The sequence below is a fragment of the Talpa occidentalis genome, unplaced genomic scaffold, assembly GCF_014898055.3.
Source record: "Talpa occidentalis isolate TD23 unplaced genomic scaffold, MPIMG_talOcc4v2.1 talOcc4.2, whole genome shotgun sequence".
Taxonomy (NCBI): domain Eukaryota; kingdom Metazoa; phylum Chordata; class Mammalia; order Eulipotyphla; family Talpidae; genus Talpa; species Talpa occidentalis.
Window position 1 is genome coordinate 61,043,209 of NW_023602073.1, and position 27,710 is coordinate 61,070,918.

The 27,710-nt window shown below is 52.1% G+C and overlaps 2 protein-coding genes across 2 annotated transcripts; one reads left to right on the forward strand and one right to left on the reverse strand.

The window, feature by feature from the left end:
* Positions 1-87: 87 nt before the first annotated feature.
* GLP1R (glucagon like peptide 1 receptor) lies at positions 88-27,710 on the forward strand. The gene is made up of 13 exons (XM_037518711.2): positions 88-148; positions 261-503; positions 1,412-1,519; positions 8,611-8,729; positions 9,074-9,180; positions 12,475-12,628; positions 13,143-13,302; positions 19,427-19,487; positions 20,310-20,379; positions 20,513-20,601; positions 20,910-21,048; positions 21,923-21,964; positions 26,340-27,710. Exons 1-13 carry the CDS (start codon positions 88-90, stop codon positions 26,475-26,477), a joined length of 1,491 nt encoding a protein of 496 aa, XP_037374608.1. The 3' UTR covers positions 26,478-27,710.
* LOC119253095 (non-histone chromosomal protein HMG-17-like) lies at positions 17,496-18,717 on the reverse strand. The gene is made up of 2 exons (XM_037520750.1): positions 18,602-18,717; positions 17,496-17,784 (listed from the first exon to the last, which is right to left on the reverse strand). Exons 1-2 carry the CDS (start codon positions 18,715-18,717, stop codon positions 17,496-17,498), a joined length of 405 nt encoding a protein of 134 aa, XP_037376647.1.

The window sequence follows — 27,710 nt, forward strand, 5'->3', positions numbered from 1 at the left end:
TGGGCTCTGGAAAGGAGCCCATGACAAAAAAGGAAGTCTGGGCCCTGAGGAACACTCCCTGCCTTCCTGGGGAGGTCAGAGGAGACCATGAATGAGACACAACATTCCCCACCCCTTCTTCTCTCCGCCCCAGCAACATCCAAGAGAGGTTTGATGAGCAGTCAGTACACAAGCATCTTGCCAGGGCCCTGGGGGAGGTAGAGGTGGAAGAACACCTACTGGAGCCTCTCTGTGGGGGTGTCTGGTCTCTTTCCTTTCAGAGCTGGCCAATGCTTGGTGGAGTTTAAGGCTCTGTGGTGCCCTGGAAATCAAAACGCCAAGTGTGTGTGGGGGTGGGTGGAGAGTCGAGGGCAGACAAGAAGTTGACCAGACCCACAGCGCCCACCATTTCTGCCCCTCCCCCCAGGGTGCCTCTGTGTCCCTCTCGGAGACGGTGCAGAAATGGCGAGAATACCGGCGCCAGTGCCAGGATTTCCTGACTGAGGAGCCGCCCCCAGCCACAGGTGAGTCCAGATGGGGTCCTCATCCTCAGTGCTCCCCACTCCACCAACTCCCAACTTTTTTAAAAGGCTCCGAAGGCCCCCAAGTCCATGGTTGGGCTCAGAAATCCTTTTAAGATCACACATTTGCCCCGTGCCTCCATTCCTATGGCCAGTCTGTTCCCTCACCCAGATCCTTCCTGCCCTCGCTACACCATGGAAAATTCTCTGAGTCTTCAGGGTCCAGTAAAAATCCCAGCTCCTCCAGGAGATATTCCCACAAGGGATTCTGAGGTCTTTGGCTCTTAACTGTTGACTCCGCAGTCAGCCACCTGTTGCTGTCTTAATCCTCCTCAGCCCTGGCTTGGGCCCCTCAGGAGCAAGGACCTGACCTTTCCATGTTATGTCCTGCTCAGTTCTTCCCACCTGTGGAGGGACTACAAGCAACATTTATAGGAACAAATGTTTTGGGGCAGATGGTGGGGTGAATTGGAGTCAGATAGGCCTGACTCTGAAATCACGACACGGTGACCTTAGGAAAGGTGTATCAGCCTCGGGAGCGTCTCCTTTCCCTTCATCTGTCATGTATAACTTAAGAATAGGCATTTAGGGGTGGTTTATTGAGCACTTCACTGTGTTCAGGTATCTACAGAACATATACTGTTAATTCCCACAAGGTCCTCTGGGCCCAAGGTGACCTCCATTTTACAGATGAGGAAGCACAGGCATTAAGTGACTTGCTCAAAGTCACAATACTGACAAGTGGCCTAGCCCCCTTGCTTGGCACCTGCTGGGTGGGGACAGTGCTTGGCACTACGTGAGAGCTCAGCAGTGGTTAGCAGGGTCCCCCCGCCAGCCTCCTTGATGGGGAGGGCCAAGGAGGGGAAGTACCCAGGCCAGGCTGGGACTCAGATTATTTTCCCTGCCCACAGGTCTATTCTGTAACCGAACCTTTGACGACTATGCCTGCTGGCCAGATGGGCTGCCTGGTTCCTTCGTGAATGTCAGCTGTCCCTGGTACCTGCCCTGGGCCAGCAGCGGTGAGCCCCTCCCCCCGCAGAGCACCCTCCTCCCATATCCAAGAGGCCCTGGTGGGGGAGGTGGTGAGGGGTTACTCCTTCCTTTCATCTGTGACACAGCCTCTCACCCTAGAGGTCTTATGTCTCCTCATGAGTGGTCTGCTGTCTTCCAGGAGTGGGGGAACAGGCACTGGGGGTAGTTAGCAGATGCCACCGGACCTGAGGCTTATGTTGGCAAATGGTGGTGGTAGGGAGTGTGGGGTCTGACTTAAGAGAGAAAGATCTCTCCACCTACCAGTTAAAAAGGGAGCCTGGGAGTGGGGTGTTACCCAGGGCTGTCATTGCTCTGATGCATGTGTATGTATGTATGAATAACGTGTTTTTATGGGTACCCCTTATCTGGTAGTGGCACCCAGGCACCTCCTGACTCTTTAGGGCTTCATGGGCCAGGGTATTGGGGGTTGTGCCTCAGGCTCTTTCCACCTCACTCCTGCCTGTACCGTGTAGCTGTGTAGTGAGAGGGTTGCTGGGGTACAGACCTGCCTGGGAACTGTGACTGAGAGGTATTTAATGCCCTCCCACCTCTACCCACCTTCCCAGGCAACGGGAAGACTGATAAGAGGCCAGCACCCTTGCCCCAAAGAGCTCAATAAATAACTGATATTTATTGTGTACCTACTATGTGCCAAGTCCTGCCTTACAACAGAGTATGCACTTTGTCTTTACAACTACCCCTTGGCTCTGCTTGTTGTACAGATGAGGAGAGTTTAATCACCTGGTCTGAATGCGATGGGAAATGGCAGAGGCAGCCTGGGAACCCAGCCTGTGCTCTTAACCACTGTGCCTTGAAGGGGCTGGAGACCAAGCAGACATTGGCCCAGAAGCAAGCATGAGAGTGAGGTCATACAGTGAGAAGCCAGAGGTCTTCCTGGAGGTGGTGGCCCCTGAGTGGAACATCGAGCCAGGGCTGGCGTGAGCTTCACCTCAGAACACAGAAATGAAGTGAGATGAGGCCCAGGTGGGACTCCTAAGGAGTCTCTCTCCTTCTCCCCCCTCCCAACACACCCATCACACTCTGAGGGGCACAGGGCAAGGCTGGGCCTGGAAAGTGGCAGGCGTCTGGGCAAGAGAGAGTGGCCCAGTGGCTCCTCACACAGTACTTCCATGGCCTGTTGTAAGCACTTTTTGTTTGTACACTCATTGAATCCTCACCACAATCCCATGAAGCAAATACTCTGATTATCCATTTTACAGAGGAGGAAACTGAAGCACAGAGATGTTAAGTGATTTTTCCAAGCTCATACAGCTAGAGAGTAGCAGATCCAGGCAACACTCCAGGAGTTAGTCTGCTTAATTGCTGCACCAAGTTCCCTTCAGTATGCATGTACACACGTGTGCATGTGTGTGCATGTGTGTGCACGTGTGCTCCTGTGCCTGTGGTTCTGAGTACAGAGACAGACGAGTGGCCTGGGCCTCTGCTGGCTGGACACCCTAAGGTAAAGCAATGAGCTGCCTGCCTTCCTTCTCCCTGACCAAAAATTTGAACTGTGCAATCTGGTGGTTCTGCTGGCCGACTTTCTGAGTGGCTCTGTGTGCTCGAGCAAGTTCCCAGCCTCTCTGTGCCTCAGTTTGCTGATCTGGGAGATGGGATTCAGTCGGGTGATGTCGGTGTTGGGAGGTTTGCAGGATCTCAAAATATGGTAGCTATTAATTTTTTGCACCTACCCTACACACCTACCCCACCTCCCGCAATACCCATACTTTTCCTGCCTCCTGAGGCTCTGAGACTGGCTGCCTGGCCAGCCTGGGCTGTGCCTCTAGACCCCAGGGAGCCAGAAGCAGGACAGGGCCCATCATTCAGCACTAAGCCGCCCCCAGCTCTGCCTGCCACTGGAGGCTCCATCCATCACCTTTAATTTTATTTGAGCAGGAAATAGGTCCTGGTGGTGCCCGTTTATGAGCGAACACAGTTTTATTGCTTTCTCCATGAAGATAACAGTCGCTGCACAGGCCCCCTGCCAGCCTCCACCCCCTCCCCGGACTCACCAGGCTAATTCACTCCCTTTTTTGACACTTGAAATCATTGACTCTGCCTCCCTCCCCCTCTCCCTCAGTGAGGCCTCTCACAGAGACACCCTCTGCTGGCTGCTGCAGCATAATCACTGTCTCTGACCGGGTAGCTCCCCCTGGCAGAGGCTGGCACCTGGGGCTTCCCTGACCACCACCAGGGCCTGGGGGAGCAGGAAGAGGGAAGTCTGGAGTTTTCAAGGAAGTGTTTGTGTGAGTTGGAGTTGGGGAGACAGCAGGGACAAGAGGGGGTGTCTCAGGCAGAGTCCCTGCAGAAAATACACTCAGCTGGGAATTTGAAGAAAATTAATGGAGGGCCCCTTATAAAGTCTGGGCAGAATTAAGAGGGCAGTAGGTCTCTAAAGCAGCAAGGACTAGAAGAGAGCAAAGCTTTAGCGTCCTTAGACCCTAATGGGGCAGGAATGGGGCTACAGGAGCCACATAATAGCTGGAGGTCATGGTGACAGAGCAGGGCTATAGCCCCAGAGGGACGAAGCCACTGCCAGAACCTCCAAATCAAGGCCTGAAGGGAGCAAGGGAGAAACGACTCAGCCTCTCCCTCCTCCCCTCCTACCTTCTGCAGATTGACCTCCCATTGACCAAACCCATAGAAGGCAGCAGGCCCAAGCAAAGCAGCCCGCAGGGGTCAGCCTTGCAGGGTGTCCAGCCGGACAGGAGAATGAGTGACTCGAAAAAGAATGGAATGCAAAGTGGTTATTGAAGCAGCAGGGTTATTGCTTCTCGGCCTTTTGGCTAAGAGGAAGTGTTGAAGCCGCAGGGGCGTATCGGTGAAGATGGTGCTGGAGAGAGGGCTTTCCAGGGAGGGAGGACCGCGGACCCCCTGGGAGATGGGCCCATCTCAGACCTCAGCTGTCCCGGGGAAGCCCGCCAAACCCTTGGATTCTGAGCCCTCTAATTCAGAATTTGGGGCTCAGGATGGCGCGAGAAGGGAGGGACGGGTGAGTTAAGGAAGGAGATATCTGGTGTCAACAAGATTTTCTCTGTAAATCTGAAAGCCGGAGTGACTTCAGAGAGCCTGAGGGCCCTTCAGCAGCCTCGTTTACCCACAAACAGCTGATCTGCTTGTTACAAATCATTCCTGTCTCATTAGCTGCACCCCCTCCTGATCCCTACCTGTTTGTTAGCTTAGTTCTAATTATACGAGAGTCGTAAAATGCTTTTAAAATAGTCTATAACTCACAATTCTTGGAAACTCTGTCAGGCGCTTCCCCGAGTAATGTGGAGCCCGGGAGCTCTCACCAAAGGCCTGTGTTGTGAAGGGTGGACAGAGGTCCATTTTTTTTTTTTTTAAAGACTTATTTATTTATGCATACAAGAACTGGGGTACAGGCCAGAGGTGCAGGGGGTGGGGGTGAGAGGATTGACCAGAGACAGAGTGGGGAACAGAACAGGCAGACTGACTGAAATACACTGCTGAGGGGAGCACTGGGCGAGTCAGGAGAGGTCTGCTGGGCCATGTGGGTAGCTTCCTGGCCGGCCGGGGATTGATCTCATGCTGCAGAGGCTGCGGATACCTTCATAGTGCTGTGCTTAAACCCTTATGCTACCAGGGGGCCCCCCGTTCTTGACCCTGGAGGAGTTCCAGCTGAGGGGGATCTCCTGAGTCCCAGACCCAGTGAAGGAGCACCCTTTGAGAAACTGGGATGCGACAGCAGCAGGGCCTCCATCATGACCAGGTTGTTTTTTTTTTTAAAGATTTATTTATTTATGCATACAAGAACTGGGGTATAGAGAGGTGCGGGTGGGGCGGTGTGTGAGAGGATTCACCAGAGACAGAGCGGGGAACAGAACAGGCAGACTGACTGAAATACACTGCTGAGGGGAGCAGCGAGCAAGACAGGAGAGGTCTGCCACGCCATGCGGGACCCTCGCCGGCTGGCCGGGATCGAACCAGCGCTGCAGAGGCTGTGGATTGCTTCATAGTGCAGTGCTTAACCCCTTGAGCCACCAGGGAGGCCAATGACCAGGTTTTGTGGACCTATTAAGCACCAAGCAGTTCACATGCTTTATCTGCTGGTCCTTAAGCCACAGATCTGGGAAGTCATTATGGTTCCCATTTGACAGGTGAGGAAACTGAGACCCAGAGACATCTGCCGAAGGTCCCACTGCAGGTCAACCTTGAGTCCATATAGTCAGAAACTGAGCTGCTTCTCCCAGGCCACAATGTGATACTCTCCCCACTCCACTGCCCCAAATTGACGCCTTCAGTTCCAGCCCTTCCTTTGACCCTCACTCCACCACTCTGGGGTGTGCCTGGACCACCTTGTCCAAATCTTAGCTTCCCAGTCTCTATGTGCGATGGGGCCCAGTAGCCCTAGCTGGCTGCCATGGTTGCCAGGGTACGGGAGCTAATGGGCTCGTGAGCAGCTCTCCACAGCCCTGAGTGCCTGCGTCCATGTGGAAGGGCGGCTGGTGGCTTGATTATAGATGCCGCTGCAGTTTCCGGGAGGGGAAGTGTTTAATTGGGGGTTTTATTTCCAGCACCAGGGTCTGGCTTAATGAAATATTCCTGGACCTCCTGGCATGCCGCCGTTGCCTCCCAGTGTTGACAAGACCAAAGCCAAGTCTCTGGCTGTGATTTACCAGCAGCTCCCGGGCCAGATAAAGCTGGGATGATAAGCAGGACTGTGCCCATGCTCACCCTACCTTGAGCCAAGATGGGCATCTGGGGACCACAGGGCCGATCGGAAACCAGCCCTGGCTTTTAATATTCGCTGCTAATGAAGGATTATTGACAAGCGCACTGGCATGAGCTCCTGAGTGTCTCAGGGATGCAGTCATTCCTTGACACTGTGCCTATAACACACATCTGTGCATGCACCACCTCCCCACCCTCCCAGCAGGCCTAAGGATAGTGCAGACTGCTGGGGGTCCTCCTTACTGTGGGCATCTTCTAGAAGTCCAAGTCCAGAGGACGAGCAGCAGAGAAATTGCGCACGGCCATTGCTGACTGTTAGTGAGTTTGACTGTAAACTTAGGGCCTCGGAAGGCAAAGAACGGAGGGTTTGGATCCTGACTCTGGTCCTTCCTGGCTAGACCATCCTGAGCAAGTCATTGGGCTTCTCTGAGGTTCTGTTTCTTCATCCGTAAAATGAGATTAACTGTGCCCAGCCCTGTAAGGTGGTTGTGGTATTTGCGGTGTCAGACATGGAGCAGAGTCACAGACATGATCCTGTGAGTGCTCTGCCTGGAGAGAGAGCATGTGGGGCTGGGGGATCCAGCAGTGGTGGATTGGCCCAGTGCCAGTGCCAGGCTCAGTGCCAGCCGGGGCGAGTGGGTATTGTTAGGCTCACATGCTGGGGGCTGAGTCCTGGGTCAACCAGCAGTTCTGAGGTGTGTGCCCCATCGCCATATTCTTTCCCTCCCCCGGCCCCTCTGCCTCCCTCTGTTCTCACCCCTTCCTCCCGTCCAAACAGACTGGAGAGAAGGCTCTGGCTCAGGTTCATGTCCCATGGAGCCAGGCCAAGTCCCCTCCCTGCTCTGGGGTTAGCAATGCAGAAGCCTGGGTTGATCTCCTAGCAGAAGACTCCACCTCTGGTGAAGAATTCAAGGCATCCCCTCAGCAGATAAGAGAGGCATATGGGCACCTGAGAGGAACCCTTCAAGTTGCTAAAATCAAACCACATGCCCCCCATTCTCGGCTCTTGCCTTTGCCCAATTTGGTTCATAAATGGGGATATTAGGACATGACTTCCCACTCCCGGAATTCCTCCATTTGGATTTTATCTTTTCTTTCTCTTCCAGGTAAGTCTCTGTCTCTCTCTCTCTCTCTGTCTCTCTCTCTCTTTCTTCCCCCCCACCCTGTCTTTCTCTTCTCTCTCTCTCCTCTCTCCCCCCTCTCTCAGTCTCTCTCCCCACTCTCTTCTCCCTCCCCTCTTTCTCTCCCCTCTCCTCTCTCTCTCCCCTCTCCTCTCTCTCTCTCTCCATCCCTCTCTCTCCTTGTGGTAACTTTGGTTAGCAATACTGCCTAGATTTTGGGGGTACGACTTCACACCTCGACATCTCTATTCACCACACCACTCCCACCAGCAGTGAAGTCTCTTTTTCAAAGCAGAGTCTGCTAGAATAGTCCAACTGCAAGCTGATTTACCTCACTATGTTGCCAGAAAGTTCTGCCTTCTGAAGAGGGACCTGGTTCAGGATTTGTTCATGCAAGGGGGCAGGAGAAAGGGAAAGCGTGAACTGGGCAGTGGTGCTGGGTGGCTGGGATGGGCTAAGGAGGGACAAAGGCCCCACAGGCAGGCCCTCCTGGCACCTGACAGTGAGGGGAGAGGGCTCTCACCGGACCGGTCACTGCAGTAAAGGTCTTTCTGCACACAATATCGGTGGGCAGGTTTGGGACTGTGAACTAGAGACCCTGTCCTCAGTGGTCTGACCCTCCTGGGCCCTTGTGAGGCAGGCCCTCGGCTGGCCTTGCTCCCCATCATGCACACGTCCTGCCCAGACACAGGTCCTGCTGCCCTCTGTCCCGGAGGACACTGTTGACCAGCCACTGCTGCCCAGGGCCTGGGTGGTATCTCCATTCTTCCTCCTTCGCTCAGAGCCTTCCCCCTGCAGCAGGGGAAGCAGCTTTTAGTTTGTTCCCAGGGTCTGCTCTGCCTGAGAAATGCTAGAGGGAGGGCGCTGAGCCCTGAGAATTAGAAGTTAAAGTGGGGCAGTGGAGCTTTTAGGGTCACTACTGGTTAATGCTAGTCCTTGTCTGTTGTGTGATGTAAGGCTGGAGGCAGGGACATGGAAGTGGACCAATGTTCACCTCAAAGATATGGATTCATCAAACTGCATCCCGGGGTGGCTGAGAGGAAAGGCTGAGGGTGGGGCTGCGTGGTCGTCGCCTTAGTAACCCCTTTCCTGTTCCTGGGTTCAGAGAGCATATGGCAGAGGAAGGCGGAGTGGTGAGGGGGAGGTGGGGGAGAGAGATGTTACTAACTCTGAGGGGTCAGTTCTGAGGGAGCCGGGGTGACCCCGGGGTGGGGGTGCGGGGCATGTGGCATTGGGCGAGGCTCAGCTCCCCATCTCTGGCCCAGTGCTGCAGGGTCACGTGTACCGGTTCTGCACCGCCGAAGGCCTGTGGCTACACAAGGACAACTCCAGCCTGCCCTGGAGAGACCTGTCGGAGTGTGAGGAGTCCAAGCGAGGGGAGAGAGTGAGTGGGAGAGGTGGCTCTGAGTCACTAAAGGGGTACCAGGGGGTAACTGGGGCAGGGACCCCGGCATCTGGCAGGCTGGCCTGTAGCCATCTTGTCTGCTCCTGCTTCTGGGGGCTTTGCACACCAGGCTCTCCAGATAGAGGTGGGGTGTGTGCTCATCTCCCTGTCTCGGAAAGGGGCCCTGGAAATCTGAGAACCATCCCCATCGGTTACTCTCTTCATCCTGGGATCCCAGGTGGGGCTGCCCCTGGGCCTCCACCTGTGCCCTCGTGTAGGGGAGAAAGGACATGGGAGAGGAGGGCTCGGCTGCTCCGTGTCCAGCGTGTCCCATGTGCACGCAGGACTCCCCAGAGGAGCAGCTCCTGTCCCTCCACATCATCTACACCGTGGGCTACGCACTGTCCTTCTCTGCCCTGGTCATCGCCTCCGCCATCCTCCTGGGCTTCAGGTAAGGGCGCTGCTGTATCCTCACTTCCCATCCTGTCTCCTCGCAGAGGAGGGGATACCAAACCAAAACATCACTACCGCAGTCCCTCTCTTAAGCAATCTTCATTTCTAAAGGAATTATTGTGTTTCCTGATTATATTTGTGCAAGCACTAAGGTCTCTGTTTTGAAAAGAATTGGAAGAGAACATGTAATGTTGGGTTTTAACATTAAGTTTAACATTCTCTTTTTTTCTGTGAAATATTGACTTTTGCAATAAAAAAACAAAAGATTAATTGCTACAGAAGTTTACTGGGAAAAAAAAAAAGAGTCCACGAGCCCATGTAGACTGTGAGGTTGAAAACAGGATACAACAGTCAACTTTATCTAATCTCTGCCATGCAAATGTGTGCATATAACACTGCAAAAAAGAGAAAAAGGACCACACACACCCCACACACACACGTGTGTACACACACTTCTTGCGTATCTCCAAGCTTCAGCAGTAGATGGTCAGATTATAAGAAACCTTCTCCAGTGTAACTAGATTCTTTGTGATATCAGGCAAGATGTCAGGGGCTCAGAGGTCTGCTCTCTTTGAAACTTGTCAGCCCCTGTGGAAAAGCTTGTCCTTAGGTCTAACCTACGTGAGCCGTCCCTTCCAGAGTCCCAGCTTCTTTGCACTCTGCTTGGCCAAAGTGGGCCAGAGGAGTTGGGTTCAAAGACTGGAGGGATTGAGAGCAGGGACTTCAAGACACGGGCCAGCCCCCATTCCCCTGTGCTGAGCGCTGGCCCCCAGTCACTGCTCAGTACAATCACCCGCCCACTAAATACCTCCCCTTTCATTCTGAAGTACTCCCGAGATCCAAAAATGTAGTAGCCAACGCTGCGATCACCTATGCACTCACCATCCAGGCTACAAACTAAAGCCTCTGCTTCCTGGGTAACCCTTCCTGCACCCCTCCCACCAGAGGGAGCCCCTGAGGGGATCACTTCTAATCCCCACAAGTGTAGGTCCTTGTAAATACTCAGAGTGTGAGCTTTGCCTATTATTGGTGGCATGTTGTGCAGGTTCTTCTGTAATGTTATTTTTGGCCCAATGTTGTATTTTTATGAGATTCATGTGGATGCGGCTAGTTCTACTTGGTTTTAACTCTCTCTGCACTCTCCTTTGAATGATATATCACAGTTGATTATCTCTTATCTATTCATAGCATTTGAGGTGTTTCTTAGTTTTTCCTTCTCCTATCTGTAAACTTTGTTACAATGAACAGTGTGTTCCCCAAGGGCACATACCTCCTGGCTTTTGCCTTCTCTGAACAGCACTGCATGCTTTTGCAAATTTATTAGGTGGTGTTAAATCCTTCTCCAAAGCGGTCCTACCAGTTTGCCCTCTGACCACTGATAGTTCACTTTGCTTCGCATCCTCACAAATATTTAGTATTTTCAGTCTTAACAGTTGCTAATCTGAAGTGTGTGAAATATCTTATTATATAGCTTTAATTTGCATATCCCTGATTCCTAGAGACATGAAGCATTTTTTAATGTTTTATGCTGTGAATATTCTGCTTGTTCATACGCTTTGGTTACTATTTCATTGGCTCATTTGGGTTTTTCTTTTTATTTTAGGCATTCATTATATTGATATATCTGGACACTAATCCAGGATATACTCTCTTTTAGTTTATGGCTTAGTTTTTCACATTTTATGGTGCCATTTATGTACAGATGTTTTTAATCTTAATGGGCTGAAATAGATCAGTGAATCTAATTTCATTATGTAAATTTTACCAATAAATGATATCAATTGATAAAAACGTGATTAAAAAATTATCCATTTTTCTCAAAGACCAAATTTCTTTCTGGTCTTGCTTAAGAAATCTTATCTTAGAGTCTTAGGTTTGTTCTTTCATTAGGGTTCTTTGATCCACCTGGAATTTACTTTTGTCTATAGTGGAAATAAGAGATTTAATTTCATGTTTTCATATATACAAAAGGTGAGTTGCTTCAGTACCATTTGCTGCTCGCCCATCCTTCCCACCCTTGGCTTGTAGTGCTAACTCTGCCTTGAAGCAAGAGTCTGTCCTGCTGGGCTGGTTTCTGTCCTTGATTTCTCTTCCATTGGTCTAATATTTCTCCCTTTGCCAATGCCCCGGTGCCTTAACTGGTACAGATTGATTAAAAGTCATGGTTCTTTTTATAACAATTGCCCCTACTTTATGGATCTTTGGAAATCTGGACTTTTCCTGGTCCTCAGCTCTTAATAGGTTTTATAAAGTTTCATTAAAAAAATCTAACAGTTGGAATTTTTATAACTATATTTTAACTTATCAGTTAATGTGGAGAATAGCACGTCTTTCTATCCAGGAATGTGACATATCTTCCATTAATTTAAATCTCCTTCAATGACCTGAAGCAGGTTTTATTATGCTCTTCATAATAAATAGAGAAACTTCCCACTTTCTGTTAGGTTGATTTCTAGGTAGCCAATTAAAAATATTGTAAAGGAATTAAAATTCTTTTTTAATTTTTAGTTGTTGCTGCTGCTTAGAAATACACATATTAACAACTTTGCTAAACTTTGTTGTTAGTTCTAATAATTCAGATGGAGATTCTCTTGGATTTTCTGTGAAGATAGTCTATCATCCACAAATAGTGGCAATTCTTTTTCTTTTGTCTTCTTATGGTGGCTGGGATCTGTAGTACAATGTTGAAGAGATGTGATGTCATCTCCTGATAGCTAGATGGTCTTGATTCTGTTCCTGATTTTAAAGGGAATGCTTCTAAAGTTTCTCAGAATATTTGCTCTTGATTTGGGTAAATTGTCTTTATCAGGCTAAAAAGACTCTCATGTTTTCTGTTGGCTACACATTTTACAAGAAAGATTATTGAAACTCTATGCAATACTTTATAAATCCCTACTATGTGCTTAACCCCAGTATGTCTCTATGAGACAGCCTGGAGGCATATAAGATGTGGGCCCTGTGGTCAAGGAGCAAAGCAAAGCCCTCTTTCGGAAGGGTGTTTCTCAAACACGAATCACTTGGGTTACACATGACTTTATATAAAAGAAGATGCCACAGAGAGAAGGGTATTCCGGGATGGGTTGGGAGCAGTGGCTTCACAGCTGAAGGCTTCATGGAAAGGCAAGACCTGAAGGATTTTCAAGGCTGTGGGGAAGAAGAGCATTCTCAGGGCAAGGAAGACACTGGCGTAGTCTCAGAGCATGCCTGGGGTATGTATTAGCCTGAGGGCCGCAGGTAGTAAAGCAGAACTCTTGGCCATCTCGCAAGGGAAGTGTCCTGCTCTCCCCCACAGACATCTGCACTGCACACGGAACTACATCCACCTGAACCTGTTTGCATCCTTCATCCTTCGAGCTCTGTCCGTTTTCATCAAGGATGCGGCCCTCAAGTGGATGTACAGCACGGCTGCCCAGCAGCACCAGTGGGACGGCCTCCTCTCCTACCAGGTATGTGTGTCCCAGAGGGCCTGGGGAGGGATGGGTGGTCGGTAGCGGTCAGCCTGCCCCATCCCACTGGCTAAAGAAAGGCAAGAGCTGCCCATGCCTCGGAGCCCCTCAACTGATGGGAGAGGCAGTGCATCCTGGGCTTCCCCCACCTCCCAGGGAGGGAGACACTGCCCCTGCCCTTTGGGAGTTCTCCGTCTGAATAGGGGGGTGATAAGGAAGAAAGTTCTGGGTTTATTCCCAGTTCTGCCACTTCCTTGCTGTGTAGTTTGGGGCCAGACATTTAACTTCTCTGAGCCTCAGTTTTTTCACCTGCTTGAGGAAAGTAATAGTTTTTCCAGCCAGTTTGGTGAGGATCCAACAAGCAGGTCACATTCTCAGCTCTGGCCCTGGTCAGGAGGCATTAGTTCCCTCCTCCTGCCTTCACATGGCAGGATAGCAGCTGGGGCAGGAGGGGAGGAGGGGCAGGAGAGGCAGGACCAGAGCTGTGTTCCCTGGGACCTTCCTCTGCCCCCAGGACTCTCTGGGCTGCCGCCTGGTGTTCCTGCTCATGCAGTACTGCGTAGCAGCCAATTACTACTGGCTCCTGGTGGAGGGCGTGTACCTGTACACGCTGCTGGCCTTCTCAGTCTTCTCCGAGCAGCGCATCTTCAGGCTCTATCTGAGCATAGGCTGGGGTAAGGCCCACCACCATTCACCTCACCTCCATCCCACACCCTGACCTGTGGCATGGGGTGGGGGGTGGGGGTTGGGAGGAGACCGCTCTTAAAACTGTTGCTTTAGGCTACACCCAGGAACCCAATGTGGGACTCAGAGCCTGCAGCTGAGCCACTGAGCAGTCCCCTCCTGGACACAGGACTCCTGCAACAGGGCTGTCAAGGCACTGCAGGGGGTCAAATCTCTTCTCCTTTGCGAAACCCTCTTCTCTTAATGGAAGCACAAGCCTCCACTCTCTGGCTAAACACACCACACACACCATTGGTAGTCACGACACTGACCTCAAATCTCCCTGCTCCTAAGAGTCTCGGGGGATGGAGCCCTGCCTCTGGGGCTGGGTAGTTAAGGCCCCGAGGAAAAGCAAAGTCCTGGGCCTTGGGTGGGACTGAGGGGCTATGGCTCTGTCACATGGTGAGGAAGAGAGGGGAGCAGAGAAGAAATGAGTGGTGGGTCGGCCAGGAGCCAGCTGAGTAGAGAGGGTGGACTGTGGATATGCCTGGAGCCCAGCTGGAAATGTTCTAGCCAAAAAAGTTTGCCGAGAACCATTGTATCTTTTTTTTTGCTGGAACATTTCTGATTGTGCTTCTGCCTCTCGCCATGTGGGATTAAGATAAGAACAAAGATGGAATGGGGCAGGGGCTGGGACACACACACACACACACACACCCCCAGGCAGCCCTCCCACCCCCTGCCCTGCTTCTTCTGGTGGGGTCTGCCCAGGAAGGAACCAGAGAACAGGCTCTGGCCTCACACCCTCCCTAATCTGTGGGTGTCCCCTTTCCTCACCACAGGACCCTATTCTCGACCTTAAACAGATCATTCATTTATTCACTCCTCTCATTCCTTCATTTGCCTGCCTCAGGCTGCTTTGGCCACTCTGCCCACTGACCTCAAGGACATCCCTTCTCAGCCACAGCTACCTTCCTCCCTGGTCATCCCTTCCTCCCACAGGCTGCTGCCCCTGAGCCTTTGTAAGGTGTTCCTGGTCCAGCCTGACTCCTCAGAAAGCTGCCTCAGGTTGCCCAGGCCCTGATTCCGTACTCTGTCAGGCCCTTTCAGCCTCTCTCTCACCTGTCCTTGCACTGCACTCATTTTTGCTGGTGTTCCTCGGCCCCGTAGCTCTGTACAACCACACCACAGTATAGTAACTCAAGGGGGAGTTATTGGTGTCTTAAGATGGAAGGGCCTTGTGGATAGAACAAGCACTCAGCCAGACCTCCTGACTCCCAGACTCTGCTGTGCAGACTTCTCAGGCCTGTGCAGTGTCTCTTCAGTCCCCTGAACTGAAGCTGTGCAGGTGGGCCTGGATTTTGCACACAGCTCCCTACCCTCGCCCTGACTCCCTCCTCTCCCAGGGCCATCTCCTCCCTGCTCAGACTTCTTCCCCTTCCAGTCCTCTTCATCCCATTAGGGCTGTCTAACAGGCAGAGGGCAGCTGGAGAGCCCTGCAGCTAAGTATGGGTGGGGGTGGAGCCAAGCCATGGAGGGGAGCTCTGGGAAGGCTGTCCTCAGGGTGGGGGACAGTGTCTATCCATTCTGGGAAATAGCATCAGCACTGTTAGTGCCTGTCACCATGGCGATCCAAGGGCAGGAACAACCAAAGGGACAGTGTGATGTGTGCAGAGGAACAGAAATGGTTGGTGGGGGGTTGGTAGGGATACATGGAGCCCTGGAGGTCTCTGCATGAGAATTAGGGGAGGGGGTGCCAGTCCTACCCCACTTCCTCATACCCCAGCTCGGGGCTCTGAGGCTGAGAGGGCTCAAGAACAGAAATAGGAGACCTCTATTTCCAACTAGAAACATCTGTGTCTTTAGGAATTAGGATGGGGAGATACAGAGAGGGGCAAAGGGACAAAGGCAGAAGGACAGGGCCTCCCTGGTGGCGCAGCGGTTGAGCGCTGGGTTGCAAAGCTGCCCGCGGCTTCTGCGGCGCCGGTTCGATCCCCGGCTGCTCCCTGGCCACCGGAGGAGGGTCCCACATGGCGCGCAGACCTCTCCTGCCGCCTGCTGCTCCCCTCAGCAGTGTACTTCGGTCCTTCTGCCTGCTCTGCTCCCCGCTCTGGCTCTGGTGAATTCTCTCACCCTCCCGCGCTTCTGACTATACCCAGTGCTTGTATAAATAAATAAATAAATCTTAAAAAAAAAAAAAAAAAAAGACAGAAGGACAGAGAGAGATTCTAGAAATCTAAGAGCTCTGTTATGAGGCCTAGAGCAAGTCAAAATGCTTGGGAAAACAACTTTCAGCCTCCTGTATGACCAGAGAAATTAAAATTAGGACCCCACCCCTACCACGGGCCTCCCCGGTGAAGCTGTCCGCAGCCTCTGCAGCACGGATTCGATTCCTGGTCAGCCAGGGAGATTTCCACATGGTGCAGCAGACCTCTCCTGCCTCACCTGCTGCTCCCCTCAGCAGTGTACTTCTGTCTGTCTGCCTGTTCTGCTCCCCGCTCTGTCTCTCGTGAATTCTCTCACCTCCGCACCTTTGGTCTGTACCCCAGCTGTTGTATAAATAAAAAATAATCTAAAAAATAAAAATAAAATAAAATTAGGACCCCAACACACTCGGGGGGGGTCCCCCAAATTCACATGAGCCTTTGCTGTGGTCTCACTGCCAGGGGCCTCATAATAAACTGCAGGGAGCTAACAGAAGGGAGGCAGGTGATGGAGGAGGGAATTTCACTCGCAGAGCCAGTTCCGTGTGTCTTAATTCGAGCTTTATCTTCAGCCTGTCTTGTTCATTTTCTAAATGGGAGAAAGATGAAACCAAGTAGGAAATGTGTAATGTGTGTAGACAGCAGAGCTGTGCCTGTGCTTTTCAAACAACTCTGTGAAGGAGTTCTGATGAATGAAGCTCACCCGGTCTGGCTGATAATGCGTGAGCCCCCCCAGTCCTGGAGTGGGCCTCGGAGAAAAGGGACAGCTGGTGTCTGGGGAAGCCCAGGAAGGAGGCCCCCTATGTGTGTGGCCCAGGGAATTGGTGTGTTCTTGCCTGGAGAGCTTTCCCTCTCTCACTGATATAGTGACTCCTTCATCATTCATTCGTCCATTTATCCATCTAATCATCCATTCTGTTCTACAGAACAGAATGTATCTAACTTTACTAAAGATACTTTTCACAAATCATCTTGGCATTTCAGGCAGGATGTGGGCAGTCATGAATAGTATACAGCAACTTTCAAACTCCCCTCTTCAATGGACTGCCCAAATCAGAAAGCCACTATCAAACCCAATGAAGTCTCCATGTGATGCTCTGAACAGGGAAAGATTAGCATGAGGGTTGACATTTCACATTTAGCTTGCTGTTTAACAACTTTTCCCAGCCAACCCTGGCTTTCAGGAAATGAAATGAAAATGGCAGATTTATCAATCTGAAGATCCACAACATAAAAAAGGAGCCACTGCTCTTTTGAGGGATACCATCTCGATGATGACACTGGCCAGTCCAGACAGCCTGGCATCCTGATAACTACCTTTTTTATTAAAGATTTATTTTATTTATGCATACAAGAGCTAGGGTATAGGCCAGAGGTGTGGGAGGTGAGAGGACTCACCAGAGACAGAGCAGGGAACAGAAAAGGCAGACTGACCAAAGCACACTGCTGAGGGAAGCAGTGGGTGAGCCAGGAAAGGTCTGCTGCGCCGTGTGGGTAGCTCCCGGGATGGCTGCGGGGATCGAACTCGTGCTGCAGGGGCTGCGGATTGCTTCATAGTATGGTGCTTAACCCCTTGCGCCACCAGGGAGGCCCACCTGATAACTACTTTTTGTAGTCAGGTCTCAACAGGTCTCTCTGTGCTTCAGGGAGTCGAGGCTATGCTGAAAGCAAAGAGAGAAAAGGACATAAAAAACGAGTTCTAGTTTTTCCACACCACAAGGCATTGGTGCCACCGTGGCTAATGTGTGTCAACATCAAGGAATCCCTCAAGGGAACCACAAGGAAGATGAGAAGGGAAGGTGTTCTCTTCCGGGCAGCAATCCAACTTCAGAGACATTTTATTAATGGCATATCCCTTCCCTAAAAAGTGTTCTGTGAGGTAACAACACAGCTTAAAAAAAAAAGGTAAAACAAAATTCTGCATTTTTATAAAACTGGATGAAAACTAGTATTTCAAGCTGTACAGTCACCAGAAGTGGTTTCTCAAAATTGCACATGCTTCATTTGGCATCTCCAGCACCTGCAGCTTTCTGTGCCTGGTCTGTTTGGGCACCTGCAGGGTTGTGCCCATCCTTACCAGCGTCAGCTTTACCCTTTTTTGGGGGTGCCTTCTCCCACTTCACAGGGGCCTTTCTAGTCTTGGGCTCTGGCTTCGGAAGAGCAAATTTAGCAGATAACCTTGGGAATCTTCTCTGGGGTCCGTCTTTCACTTGGGCCTTATCTCCTATAGCCTCCCCTCCAGCCTTTCTCCTGAGCGTGGTGGTGATGGCAGGGACAAAGGTGTGGCCCCTTGGGTACAGGGGCCAAGGGGCTTTGGTCAGTCCAGGGGAGTCATTCTCACCTCTTCTTCACCCTGCTCCTCTACTGAGCATTTTCATATTGTGCCCCAAATTGTGTCCTGGGAGGCCATTCATCATTGTCCAATCTCATGAAGGCCTACTGCTATTCTGTGAGCTGCTCTGCCTCCTCCATTCCCGTCTGCACCAGTAGGCACCCAGCCAAGTGTAGCAACTGCTCCAAATGCTGAGCAGACATCTACGAGTGAGGACATTCACGTTGGTGATAGGAAAGGCCCAGAAGTGGTTCTGCTTTGAAAGTGTGCTCCTGGGGGAGATGCCCTAAAGCCACACGTGCTTACACCTGCCCCCTCCCCTCAATGCCTTGCCTTAGGATGCATGTCTTTGCCCATCTGCGTCTCTGAGGGAGGCACGGATAGAGACAGGCAGGCAGAGAGTTGGTGCAGAAAGCCACTGACGGTGCCAGCATGGGTGTGGGATTCAGCCCTGCTGCTAGTCCCTCCTGTACCCTCCTGAGCTCCTGATCCATCTCCATCTGTCATGTGAAGATGGATAATCCGATCTGAAATCAACAGACACTTACTGAGCTCTCAGGTGAGCTGGGCACTGAGGCTCTGAAAATGAATGAGTCTCCCTATTCCCTTAGGTACTGGAAACCGGTTGTATCAGTGATCTCTTCCTAACAAATGACCCCACTCTTTAGCTGCTTAAAACAACAAGCAGTTATTATCTCGCCATTTTTAAGGTCAGGAATGGTCCAATTTAGCTACTGAAACAGGTCTCTGACAGAGAGGCAATCAGGCAGTCACCCAGGGTGGCTCTCACCTCGGGCCTCACTGAGGCTGGAGAATCCACTTCCCAGCTCACTCATGAGGTTGTTGGCAAGAAGCTCTGGTCCTTGCTGCCTGTTGGCTGGAGTCTCCATTCCTTGACCAGGGCCTCTCCTTAGGCTATGCAAGTGCCCGCAGGACACTGCCACTGCTGTCCCTCAGGGCAAGGGTTGGAGACCATCCCAGAGGCTGCCTGCAGCCCAGTCAGGTCTCAGCCAAGTGGAAAGTGTGCTGGCCATTGTTATGGGGCCAGCACACAGTTCCCTGGGCTGATGGCAGTAAAGATAGGGCTCCTGTTTTCATCCAGCGACCTGTAGGTGCAGGGGGTCAGTTAACAGCTGACTGGAGGGGGTTTCTAGTGCCTGAAGAAGTTGGCTGAACTGGGCATGTGGCCTGAGGCAGGGGGTGAAGGGCATCAGAGCTTTGAACCTTTCCCACCTCATCCAGCATGTCCTCTCCCTCCCCGCCCTCTCCCTCTGCTTCTTGGGTGGCTGTGTCTTCAGGGCTCAGCCAGGACCCTGGGGGCCAGCTCTGACAGTGTGACTGGCCATGGGAGGGGCAGACTGGTGAAGACTAACTCAGCCCCAGTGTGGTGGTTGGGAGGGACTGCTGCCTCCATTCTCACACGCACCCAGGCCAGCCTAGCTCCAGCCCTGCTAGAAAGTGCGGTTTGGGGCCAGGTCAGGGGAAGGGCTGGAGGTGGGCCAGACCCTGGGTCAGGAGAGGCATCAGGTGTGCATGCTTGGCGGTTGCTCAAGCCTGCCAGCCCCTCTCCCCTCTGTCTCTTTCCCTCTCTCCTCCTAGGTGTCCCCCTGCTGTTTGTTGTCCCCTGGGGCATTGTCAAGTACCTCTTTGAGGATGAGGGGTGAGTGTCCTGCTGCAGGGGTGGGTGCACCCAAAATCCCCTTCAAACCCGTGGGATTCTCTGGAATTGTTGGGGGGTTAAACTGAGGGACCAGGAGCTTCATTTACAAATTAATGTATTTATTTATTTATTTTATATATTTATATTATATATCGAAAGGGCAGGTTTTTTAAAAAAGGAAAGGGAAGGCAGGGATGCTTGCACAGACACAAGCGGGCAGAAAGAGCTGCCGTGGAAGGGACAGGTTTGCTAAAAGAGAGGCCTGAGAGTCCCAGGCGGGCAGCCTAGGGAGGAGAGCCGCCTCTGCGGCTTTGCAAGGGGAGGCTGGTGAAGAGACACATCTGCTTAGTCACAGGTGGGCAGGAGGGCTGCTGCCCACAAATTTAGTTCTCTAATCCCCTCCTTCCCTGGGGTCGTGTGACCATCAGGGGTGCTGCATCTGTGTGGACTTGCAGCTCTGTGCAGGAGTTTCTGTGTTAACAGGGTGAAATGTTTTTGTTATTTTGTGTTCCTGTTGGGTACAGACCTGATTGTGGTCATGGGTCTGTGAAGGGTGGTGTGTCGTGTGAATCTGTGTGTGACCACAGTGTGACTACGTATTTAGGAACAAGTATTTCTGAGTGTGTGTGCACATGCGGTGTGCTCTGTGTGAGTCTGTGGACTGGTTGTTGCTTGCTGCGTGGCTCCTGGTGGCATGTTGTGTGGCTCTGTGTGTCACTTGGTATGCCCATGTGTATTCGTGTGCCCCTGTGCCTGAGCTGTGATTTGAGGGTCTCTGTGTGCCCTGTGAGGTGCCTGTGTGAGTCTCTCTCTCCTCCCCAGCTGCTGGACCAGGAACTCAAACATGAATTACTGGCTTATTATTCGACTGCCCATTCTCTTTGCTATTGGGGTGAGTGATAGTATGTGTGGGGGAGCAGGGGCAGAAGGGAGTCATGGTGGGGCTGGGGTAATGCCCAGGGAAGGACTGGGGAAAAGTGAGCATCTTGAGAGTACCCCCAGCTACCCTCCCATATGCCCTGCAGGTGAACTTCCTCATCTTCATCCGGGTCATCTGCATTGTGGTGTCCAAACTGAAAGCCAATCTCATGTGCAAGACGGACATCAAATGCAGGTGGTGTGACTGAGCTGGCTTTGCAGGGGGGCCACAGCCCTTCCTTCTTGCATAGCAGAGATCCTGGGGTGCTGAGCTTGGAACCCTATGTGATTTTCTCCCACCCTGGCCATGCCCTCACCCTTATACGTGGGCAGCCCCTACGCTTTGACGTACCTGGACAGCCTGTCCCCTCTAGAGAGCCTGTCCCTGGGGAGTAGGGGTAGGAGGGTACCCCTAACCCAGACCTTGGTGGGGGCTGGGGGCACAGAAAGGAGACAAGGGTCACTGGAGAGGGGTGGAATGACATCTTCACACCACCCCGCCAGACTTGCCAAGTCCACGCTGACGCTCATCCCCCTGCTGGGGACCCATGAGGTCATCTTTGCCTTTGTGATGGACGAGCACGCCCGGGGGACACTGCGCTTCATCAAGCTGTTCACGGAGCTCTCCTTTACCTCCTTCCAGGTGACCTCCCAGTTGGTACCTTCTTTGTGAAGTCCCAAGTGGAGGAGGGGCTGGGACGAACCTGCATCGTGCCGATGGGCTGGCTGAGGCCAGGGGGGACGTGCTCCTTACCCAAAGCAGAGCCAGAGCTAGAATCCCCCGCTGCCCCACACCAGACCTAGGCGAGGCTCTCTGGCAGCGTGGTGGGCAGGAAGCCTTCCCGATGGAGCCCTGGACCCCCAGTCTGCTGTCACAGGTGCTCCTAGCCCCTGGGTGGCAGGTGGTGGGCACCCTACTAGGTACTTTACAACATTGCGCATCTGATCCTCACAGAATGCCAAGGGGTATGCAGGATTCTCCCCCACTTTACAGAGGAGGAAACTGAGGCTTCCAGATGCTAAAAGATATCTGCCGGGGCACATGGTTTCTAAAGGCAAAAATTGGTTTTCTCTACCAGCATTCGATGCACTAAGGAAGCATGCGTGTCAGCGAGGGCGTAGAGATATAAGAAATTGGCCCCAGTGCCTTTGGAAGGATATGGCACTGCCACAAACATGTGCACTTACATGCATGGACACACTTAAACACATATGCACTTGCACTCCTCCACATAGCACCGGGGCTCCTGAGTGAACAGATGAGGAATGGGTGGGGAAGGCCCCAGGAGCAGAGATGATGTACTGTTTGGGCTCCACCCCCTCAAGGAGAGGGTTCTTGAAGAGCTTCTGAGCAAGGGAACCCCTTGTTCTTCCCAAAGGGAAAGAAGGAACCCAGGACCCCCACCTCCAGGTCTGCCTGGGTTGCCCCATCTGAGGAGGATATTGGGGCTGACCTGGGCCTGCCAGCTGGTCTCCTCCTTCCTGCTTCCTCTCTGCTCATATGACTTTGTTTCTAGGGGCTGATGGTGGCCATCTTGTACTGCTTTGTCAACAATGAGGTAAGGCCTGAGGCTGGACGTTGGACCCTGGTGGCCTCTTCCATGGGCTGCTGTGAGTTATGCAAAGGGGACTCCCCTCAGTCTTTTCAGCTGAAACCTCCTCTCACCCCAATGAGGCACTAGAGTTGAGGAGGTACCTTGTCCATGTATCGTTTTCTATCATGGTCTCTCTCTCTCTCTCACACACACAAACACACACACACAAAATCAGGCATACCCTAAAGGTATGTGAGTTTGGGAAAGACCCAGCTCATGGAATGGAGATCCTGGCGGTGAGTGTTATAAGGTGATTCAACACACACGCCCCCTCTGAGCTCCTCAGCTATGGGTGCCTGGGCATGGGCCCTGACTAGGTGTCATAAATGCCAGAGCATATCCTCTACCTAAATCCTTCCAGAGGGGAAATCAAAGCATAGTCTTAGAGGCAGCACTAGGGCTTGTGGGAAGTAACCACAAGAGGGTTAACCCCCAGCAGGGAAGAGAGTGTAGGTAACCCCCTAAACCCCAGACTCAGGAAAAATGAGAACTGTGTTAACTCATGCCCAGGTAAGAGTTTGCCTCAGTGGGGCTGCGTTCAGACTCCTCAAACACCTGGCAGTCTCTGGGCCACTTTTGTGTCACTGAGTCTGAGGTCCCAGAGCTCAGGCAGCTTAGAGCCAGTGCATTAATACAGAGTTGCCTTTTGCTGTGGGTGAGGGGCACCAGGGAGTGGTGGGTGAGGGCCTCAGTGCCTCAGGGAGCCATTCGATGGCTCAAAGACAGAATGTGATAGTGCAGGAAAGACGCAGCAAAGGTGTGGGCTCCGGGCAGGTCTACTCTAGTCCATTGGACATGTCACATGCCCACTCCAAACATCAGTTCTTCATCTAAAAATGGAGGCAGTAATGTGAAGACTTCCCATCTCTAAAAGGGAGGGAAATAACATTTTCTGAGAGCTGACTGTAAGATACTCATGTGTTTTTGTTAAATCAAAATCCTATTAGCAGATTTATTACCGTTTTACAGATGAGAAGATTAAGACTCAGCAAATTGAAGCGAGTAACCCTCAGTTCAACAGCTAGAAGGTGGTAGAACTAGTAGGCCAAGAGAGGGTCCCAACTGGTGTCTCAGGGTGGCTGGGTGGAGACAGCACATGGCAATGGGTGGTGCCCATAAATGGGTTCTGGCTATTCCCATGGGCAGGTCTAGTGGGTCCACCAGGCTCAGCTTGAGGTGGGTCAGGGAAGGAAGGAAGGAAGGCAGGTGAAGGCCACACTCAGAGGGGCCTCCTTCTCCCCCTGGTCCTGGTTCTCACCCTCCCCATCCAAGTGCTCATAATAATACCTCTGCAGCCTGGTGTTACTTTTAGGCATTGTTCTTAGCCAAAGGTATGATGTGCTACCTGGTCCTCAGCTCTACTGTTTTATTTTCCAGGAGACAGAGGTGGGTGGCAGGTATCCCCATGTGGCCAGGGGACAGAGACTGGTGAAGAGATTTTAAGGCTCCCTACTACACCTTCTCACCGTCTTGTCCTTTAGCCCCTGTTTCTACTTCTTCCTCTTTCCCCAAAGCCATGCAGCACACTCACCATGTCCCCCACCACTTGTATGTGAGGGTGCATGTCTTCCCTGCCACTTCTGTGAGTCTTCCCTAGACCCGGGCTCAATCTCCTCTTCTGATTGCATTCTTCCAAGCCCAGCCACCCCATCACCTGATCACTCACCTGCCCTTGAAAGATTTGCCTAGCTTTGCAGAAGTGGGGGATCGGCACCTCCCCTCACTCTGCTCCTGGAAAATAACTGACCCTGAATCATCAGATCCCCGACTGATCTCTCCCTCCGGGCTTCCCTAGGCTTCTGTCTGGCGTTCAGCAGAGACCGAGCAGAGGAGTGGTGGTAGTGGCAGATCTGGGAACTTACCTAGTTTAAGTGCACCACACAGCTCCTTTAAAACTTCCCAGGATCTGATGCCTTGTGCATTGGCTTCTCCACACACAAGGACGAACATGTCACCATCACTGGGCCACAAGACACATGTAGCTCCTGGGCTGAGGCCTCCATCCACAAGAGCTGTTCTCTAGTCCTGGGATTGCCATGGCAATGCCAGGTGCTTGTGACCCAAGGAGAAAAGATGCCCTGGACACTAGTCCTGCCTGGTTGGCAGTGTCAGCACCAGTGCCGGGGGAGGGCTGGGTGGAAGGGCAGTGCACACAGGAGAAAAGGCCTAGACTGGCTGCTGTCCTCTCATGCAGCTCTTGAGAGTCTGTGTGCTGGTGTGGGTTCTGCCACGACTAGCTGTGTAACCCAGAGTGGTCCCTTTGTCTCTCTCCAAGTGTAAAAGGAGGTGAGTGAGCTTTACCAATTCATCCAAATCCCAGAGCCTGGCCTGGTGCCTGCCAGAGAAGACATGGGAGGCAAAGGCAAGTGAACTTGGTGTATGAAGGAGCACATCGTCCCCAGAATACTTTGTTGGTTTGGTGTAAGGACTCAGTCTCAGAAGCCCGTGTCAGCTCACTGTTTGGCTCATTTAAAAACACACGTAGTAGAGTACCTGCTGCCTGCTGGGCCCTGTGTGAGGCTCAGGGAAACTGCATGAGGAAGATATCCAGGCACCCAGCCGAGTGGGGCGGAGATACCGCCAGAAACAAGCGTGACCCAAACAGTCATGAAAGGCTGGACGCCAATGGCAGGAGTCAGCTCAGATAAGGTTCAAGCCCTGGATGAGAAATGCTTCCTCGTCATTAATCAGGAAATAATAACAGGAGCTGCTGCACAGGGTCGTTACGAACATTAACTGAAATTTTCTATGGAAAATTCTGGGCATAAAGAACAGAGGTTCCAGAAAAGTGCTGAGGGAGATGGGGGTGTGAGGGGACATGTGTGTCAGCACGCAGAGAAATCCTGGTCCTGCTGTTTTTCATGAAGCCTCTTCAGTCTCTGAGGTGGCTTCCCCAGGTGTGCCTCAGTTTATCGTCTTTCTCCACCCTCTCGCCAATTAAGGGCTGTGAGGCAAGACTGGTCTCTCTGCTACCACACAGGTAGAGGCCCCCCTCGACCTCGGGTATTCCCATCCTGGCTGTGAGCACACGCACCCCACAGGCTCAGCCAGGCAACCAGCTGGCACAGAGCTGGCTGGTCATAGTGGGGTCTGCTCAGCCTCCCTCCGGCATCCCAGCCTGGACTCTATGGCGCTGCCTGGGATCTGGGGCCATCCTGGCAGGTTCTGGGTCATCTCAGCTCCACTCAGTGCAGAAGAGTTCTTTTAAGGGATGGCATGCAGCTATGCCAGGCATCTTCCTGGGCTTAGCTAGATGGATGACAGCCTGCAGGAGGAGGAGAGGGATGTTTGCACAGGGACATTGGCAGCGTGCTGCTGCCTGCTACCGCCGCTGGCAGCTGGCCCTGCTGTGGCTGGAGCCTGAGAGGAGATTCCAGGCCCTAGACTTTTCTGTGTGGGGAGGTCTGGGGACAACGATGGGACACAGCAGAGAAGGTCTGGAAGCAAATGTAAGGGAAAGGCTCCCAAGAGACACTGTAGACCCCTCCAGGCTAGCTGTGCAAAATCCATCAGCCCCTCCACTGGACCAGAACCCCCCAGGCTCGAAGTGTTGGGTTCAACACTCCAGCACCCACCCTCCCTGTGGCCTTGTGCTGGCTGGGTGGCCCTCCCAGGTGGGACAAATAACTTGATCAAATAGCTTGAGTTTGCATTTTCCACCCCCAGCAACAACCTGGTCCCTAAGGTTCAGCCCTTTTGAGACTTTTCCTGATGGGGAGGCCTGAAGCCAGCCCAGGAGGGATTCAGTTTGACTCAGCTCACCTGGGCTGGGTTCATGGGTTGGGACTCATTCCTGGATGGGATTTGTTCAATTCTGGGCTGAGAAGCCCCCGCCTGCAGCCCCCTCCTCACCACTGCTGCTGGTCTTAGTCTTATTCCTTCTCCCTCCCTGTGGGAGCTGGGCCAGGGTGAGAGCCCTCAGGGAGATTCAAAGGGTTTGGCGTAGGAGAGGGTTTCCCTTTTGTGGTCCAGGCTGCATTCCGAGAGTGTGCTCTAAAGTCAGATTGTCTCCTCCTTTTCTTCTCTCTCCCATGTCCATCTCCCTGCATCTCCCTCTTCCGTTAAGCAGCACCGTGATGGACCGTAAAAGGTACTTAGCTGAGTCACAGAGTTTAAAGATGGAAGAGATCAATTAGATCATCAAGCCCATCTCTCTCTTGAGGAGACAACAATAAACAATTTTATTGGGATATTAATTTAGGCGCCTGGAGGCCTTGACTTGTGTCTCTTAGTATAATGTAGTGGATGTTTTCCCTTTCCTGCTAATGCAATCACGGGGCCATTCTGTGGGCAGTCGGTTTGCATGATGGCTTTCGTTTGCCTCCTTTTCCCATGGAAGGTCCAGATGGAGTTTCGGAAGAGCTGGGAGCGCTGGCGGCTGGAGCACTTGCACATCCAGAGGGACAGCAGCATGAAGCCCCTCCAGTGTCCCACCAGCAGTGTGTATGCAGCCACCTGCCAGGCCTCCTGCGGCTAGGGCTCCAGCACCTGCCCTCCCTGTGGCCTCGTGCTGGCTGGGTGGCCATCCCAGGTGGGACAGGCCTTCCTGGGGACAGAGGAAGGGGGGGTTACACATGCACACATACATCCCTGGTTTCCTTTCCCAAACCCATCAGACAGGCAAATGGGCAGTGCCTCCTGGGACCTGTGGACACATTTTCTCTGAGGAAAAGCAGCCTGCTAATTTGATCACTGTGGCTGGAGGAGAGGAAAAAACGATTGCTGCTAAAATGAGGAGGATTTCTTCCCGTTAAGCCACAAGGCCCCTGGGGTTCCCCCAGACAGAGCAGCAAATCAGCCCAAATTCAAACTCAAGGTCAATGGCTTATTAGTGGGCATAGGGCTTGCAGTAGGAGGTGGCTCTGATAAATCCCGGTCAGAGGCACAGGTTGGGGGTTGTGAGAAGTGCTTGCCTCCAGTTTGGGGTCACTACCCCTATCTGCTTCTCACTAACAGAAGCTGTTCGTAGGTCTGGGTTGCTTATCTCCCTCGTCTTGTTCCCTTGTCTTTCCACCCAATTTCTCTTTGGGGCCTTTGTTTGGGCCACCAGCAGCTATTTCTAGACATGGCTGTGGATGGTGTGGAGAATAAACATTGGAAAGGTGCCTGAAGCTTTCTTTTGCTGGTACCCGCTTCTCCCCTGGTGTTTTGAGTTACTTTGGTGCCTGTTTCCACCAGGCCCAGGGAGCCAAGGCAGGCCCACCACTGATGATCTGACCCTGGGTATCTAAAGATGCTCAAGGTTCTGGGGTTCACCTAGGGAACTTTGGGGATGTTCACACAGAGGGTGTAGATTACCTCCGCTGTTGGGGACCCAGGGGACTGAAAGAGATTGCCTCCACATCTCCACAGAAATACTTTTTATTTGTGAGAGGACTATGTATCATACATGGGAGTTTGGTGCACCCTCTGTCATTAGGGGATGTGACCAAGAAAAATGCTTCCGGGGAAACCATCCACTCCCATTGTCACCAGGGAGAAATTTTCCAACCAGGGAGCTTTATATGTGCTTTATTTGTTTTTCATTTTATTGCTGTGAACAATCTGTGTAAATGTGCAATTCTGATTTCTCACACCTGCTGAAATAAGAACTAAATCATTGTGGTGGTTGTGATGTTGTTTGGGGGAGTGAAGTAGTAATTGATTTTTGAGCTAATTAGTGTTTACCTTGCTTCAGTCCTATCTCATAAAGAATGAGCAGCAGAGAGGA

What these genes read in the sequence shown, in the direction of transcription:
- LOC119253095 (XM_037520750.1), bottom strand. Translation starts at nt 18,717, where the DNA reads ATGGAGACTCCAGCCAACAGGCAGCAAGGACCAGAGCTTCTTGCCAAC. An exon ending in CGAGGTGAGAGCCACCCTGG is followed by an intron (nt 17,785 to 18,601) that starts GTGACTGCCTGA and finishes CCTGTACCCAAG; the next exon opens with GGGCCACACCTTTGTCCCTG.
- GLP1R (XM_037518711.2), top strand. Translation starts at nt 88, where the DNA reads ATGAATGAGACACAACATTCCCCACCCCTTCTTCTCTCCGCCCCAGCA. An exon ending in AGTCCAAGCGAGGGGAGAGA is followed by an intron (nt 8,730 to 9,073) that starts GTGAGTGGGAGA and finishes ATGTGCACGCAG; the next exon opens with GACTCCCCAGAGGAGCAGCT. An exon ending in AAGACGGACATCAAATGCAG is followed by an intron (nt 20,602 to 20,909) that starts GTGGTGTGACTG and finishes CCACCCCGCCAG; the next exon opens with ACTTGCCAAGTCCACGCTGA.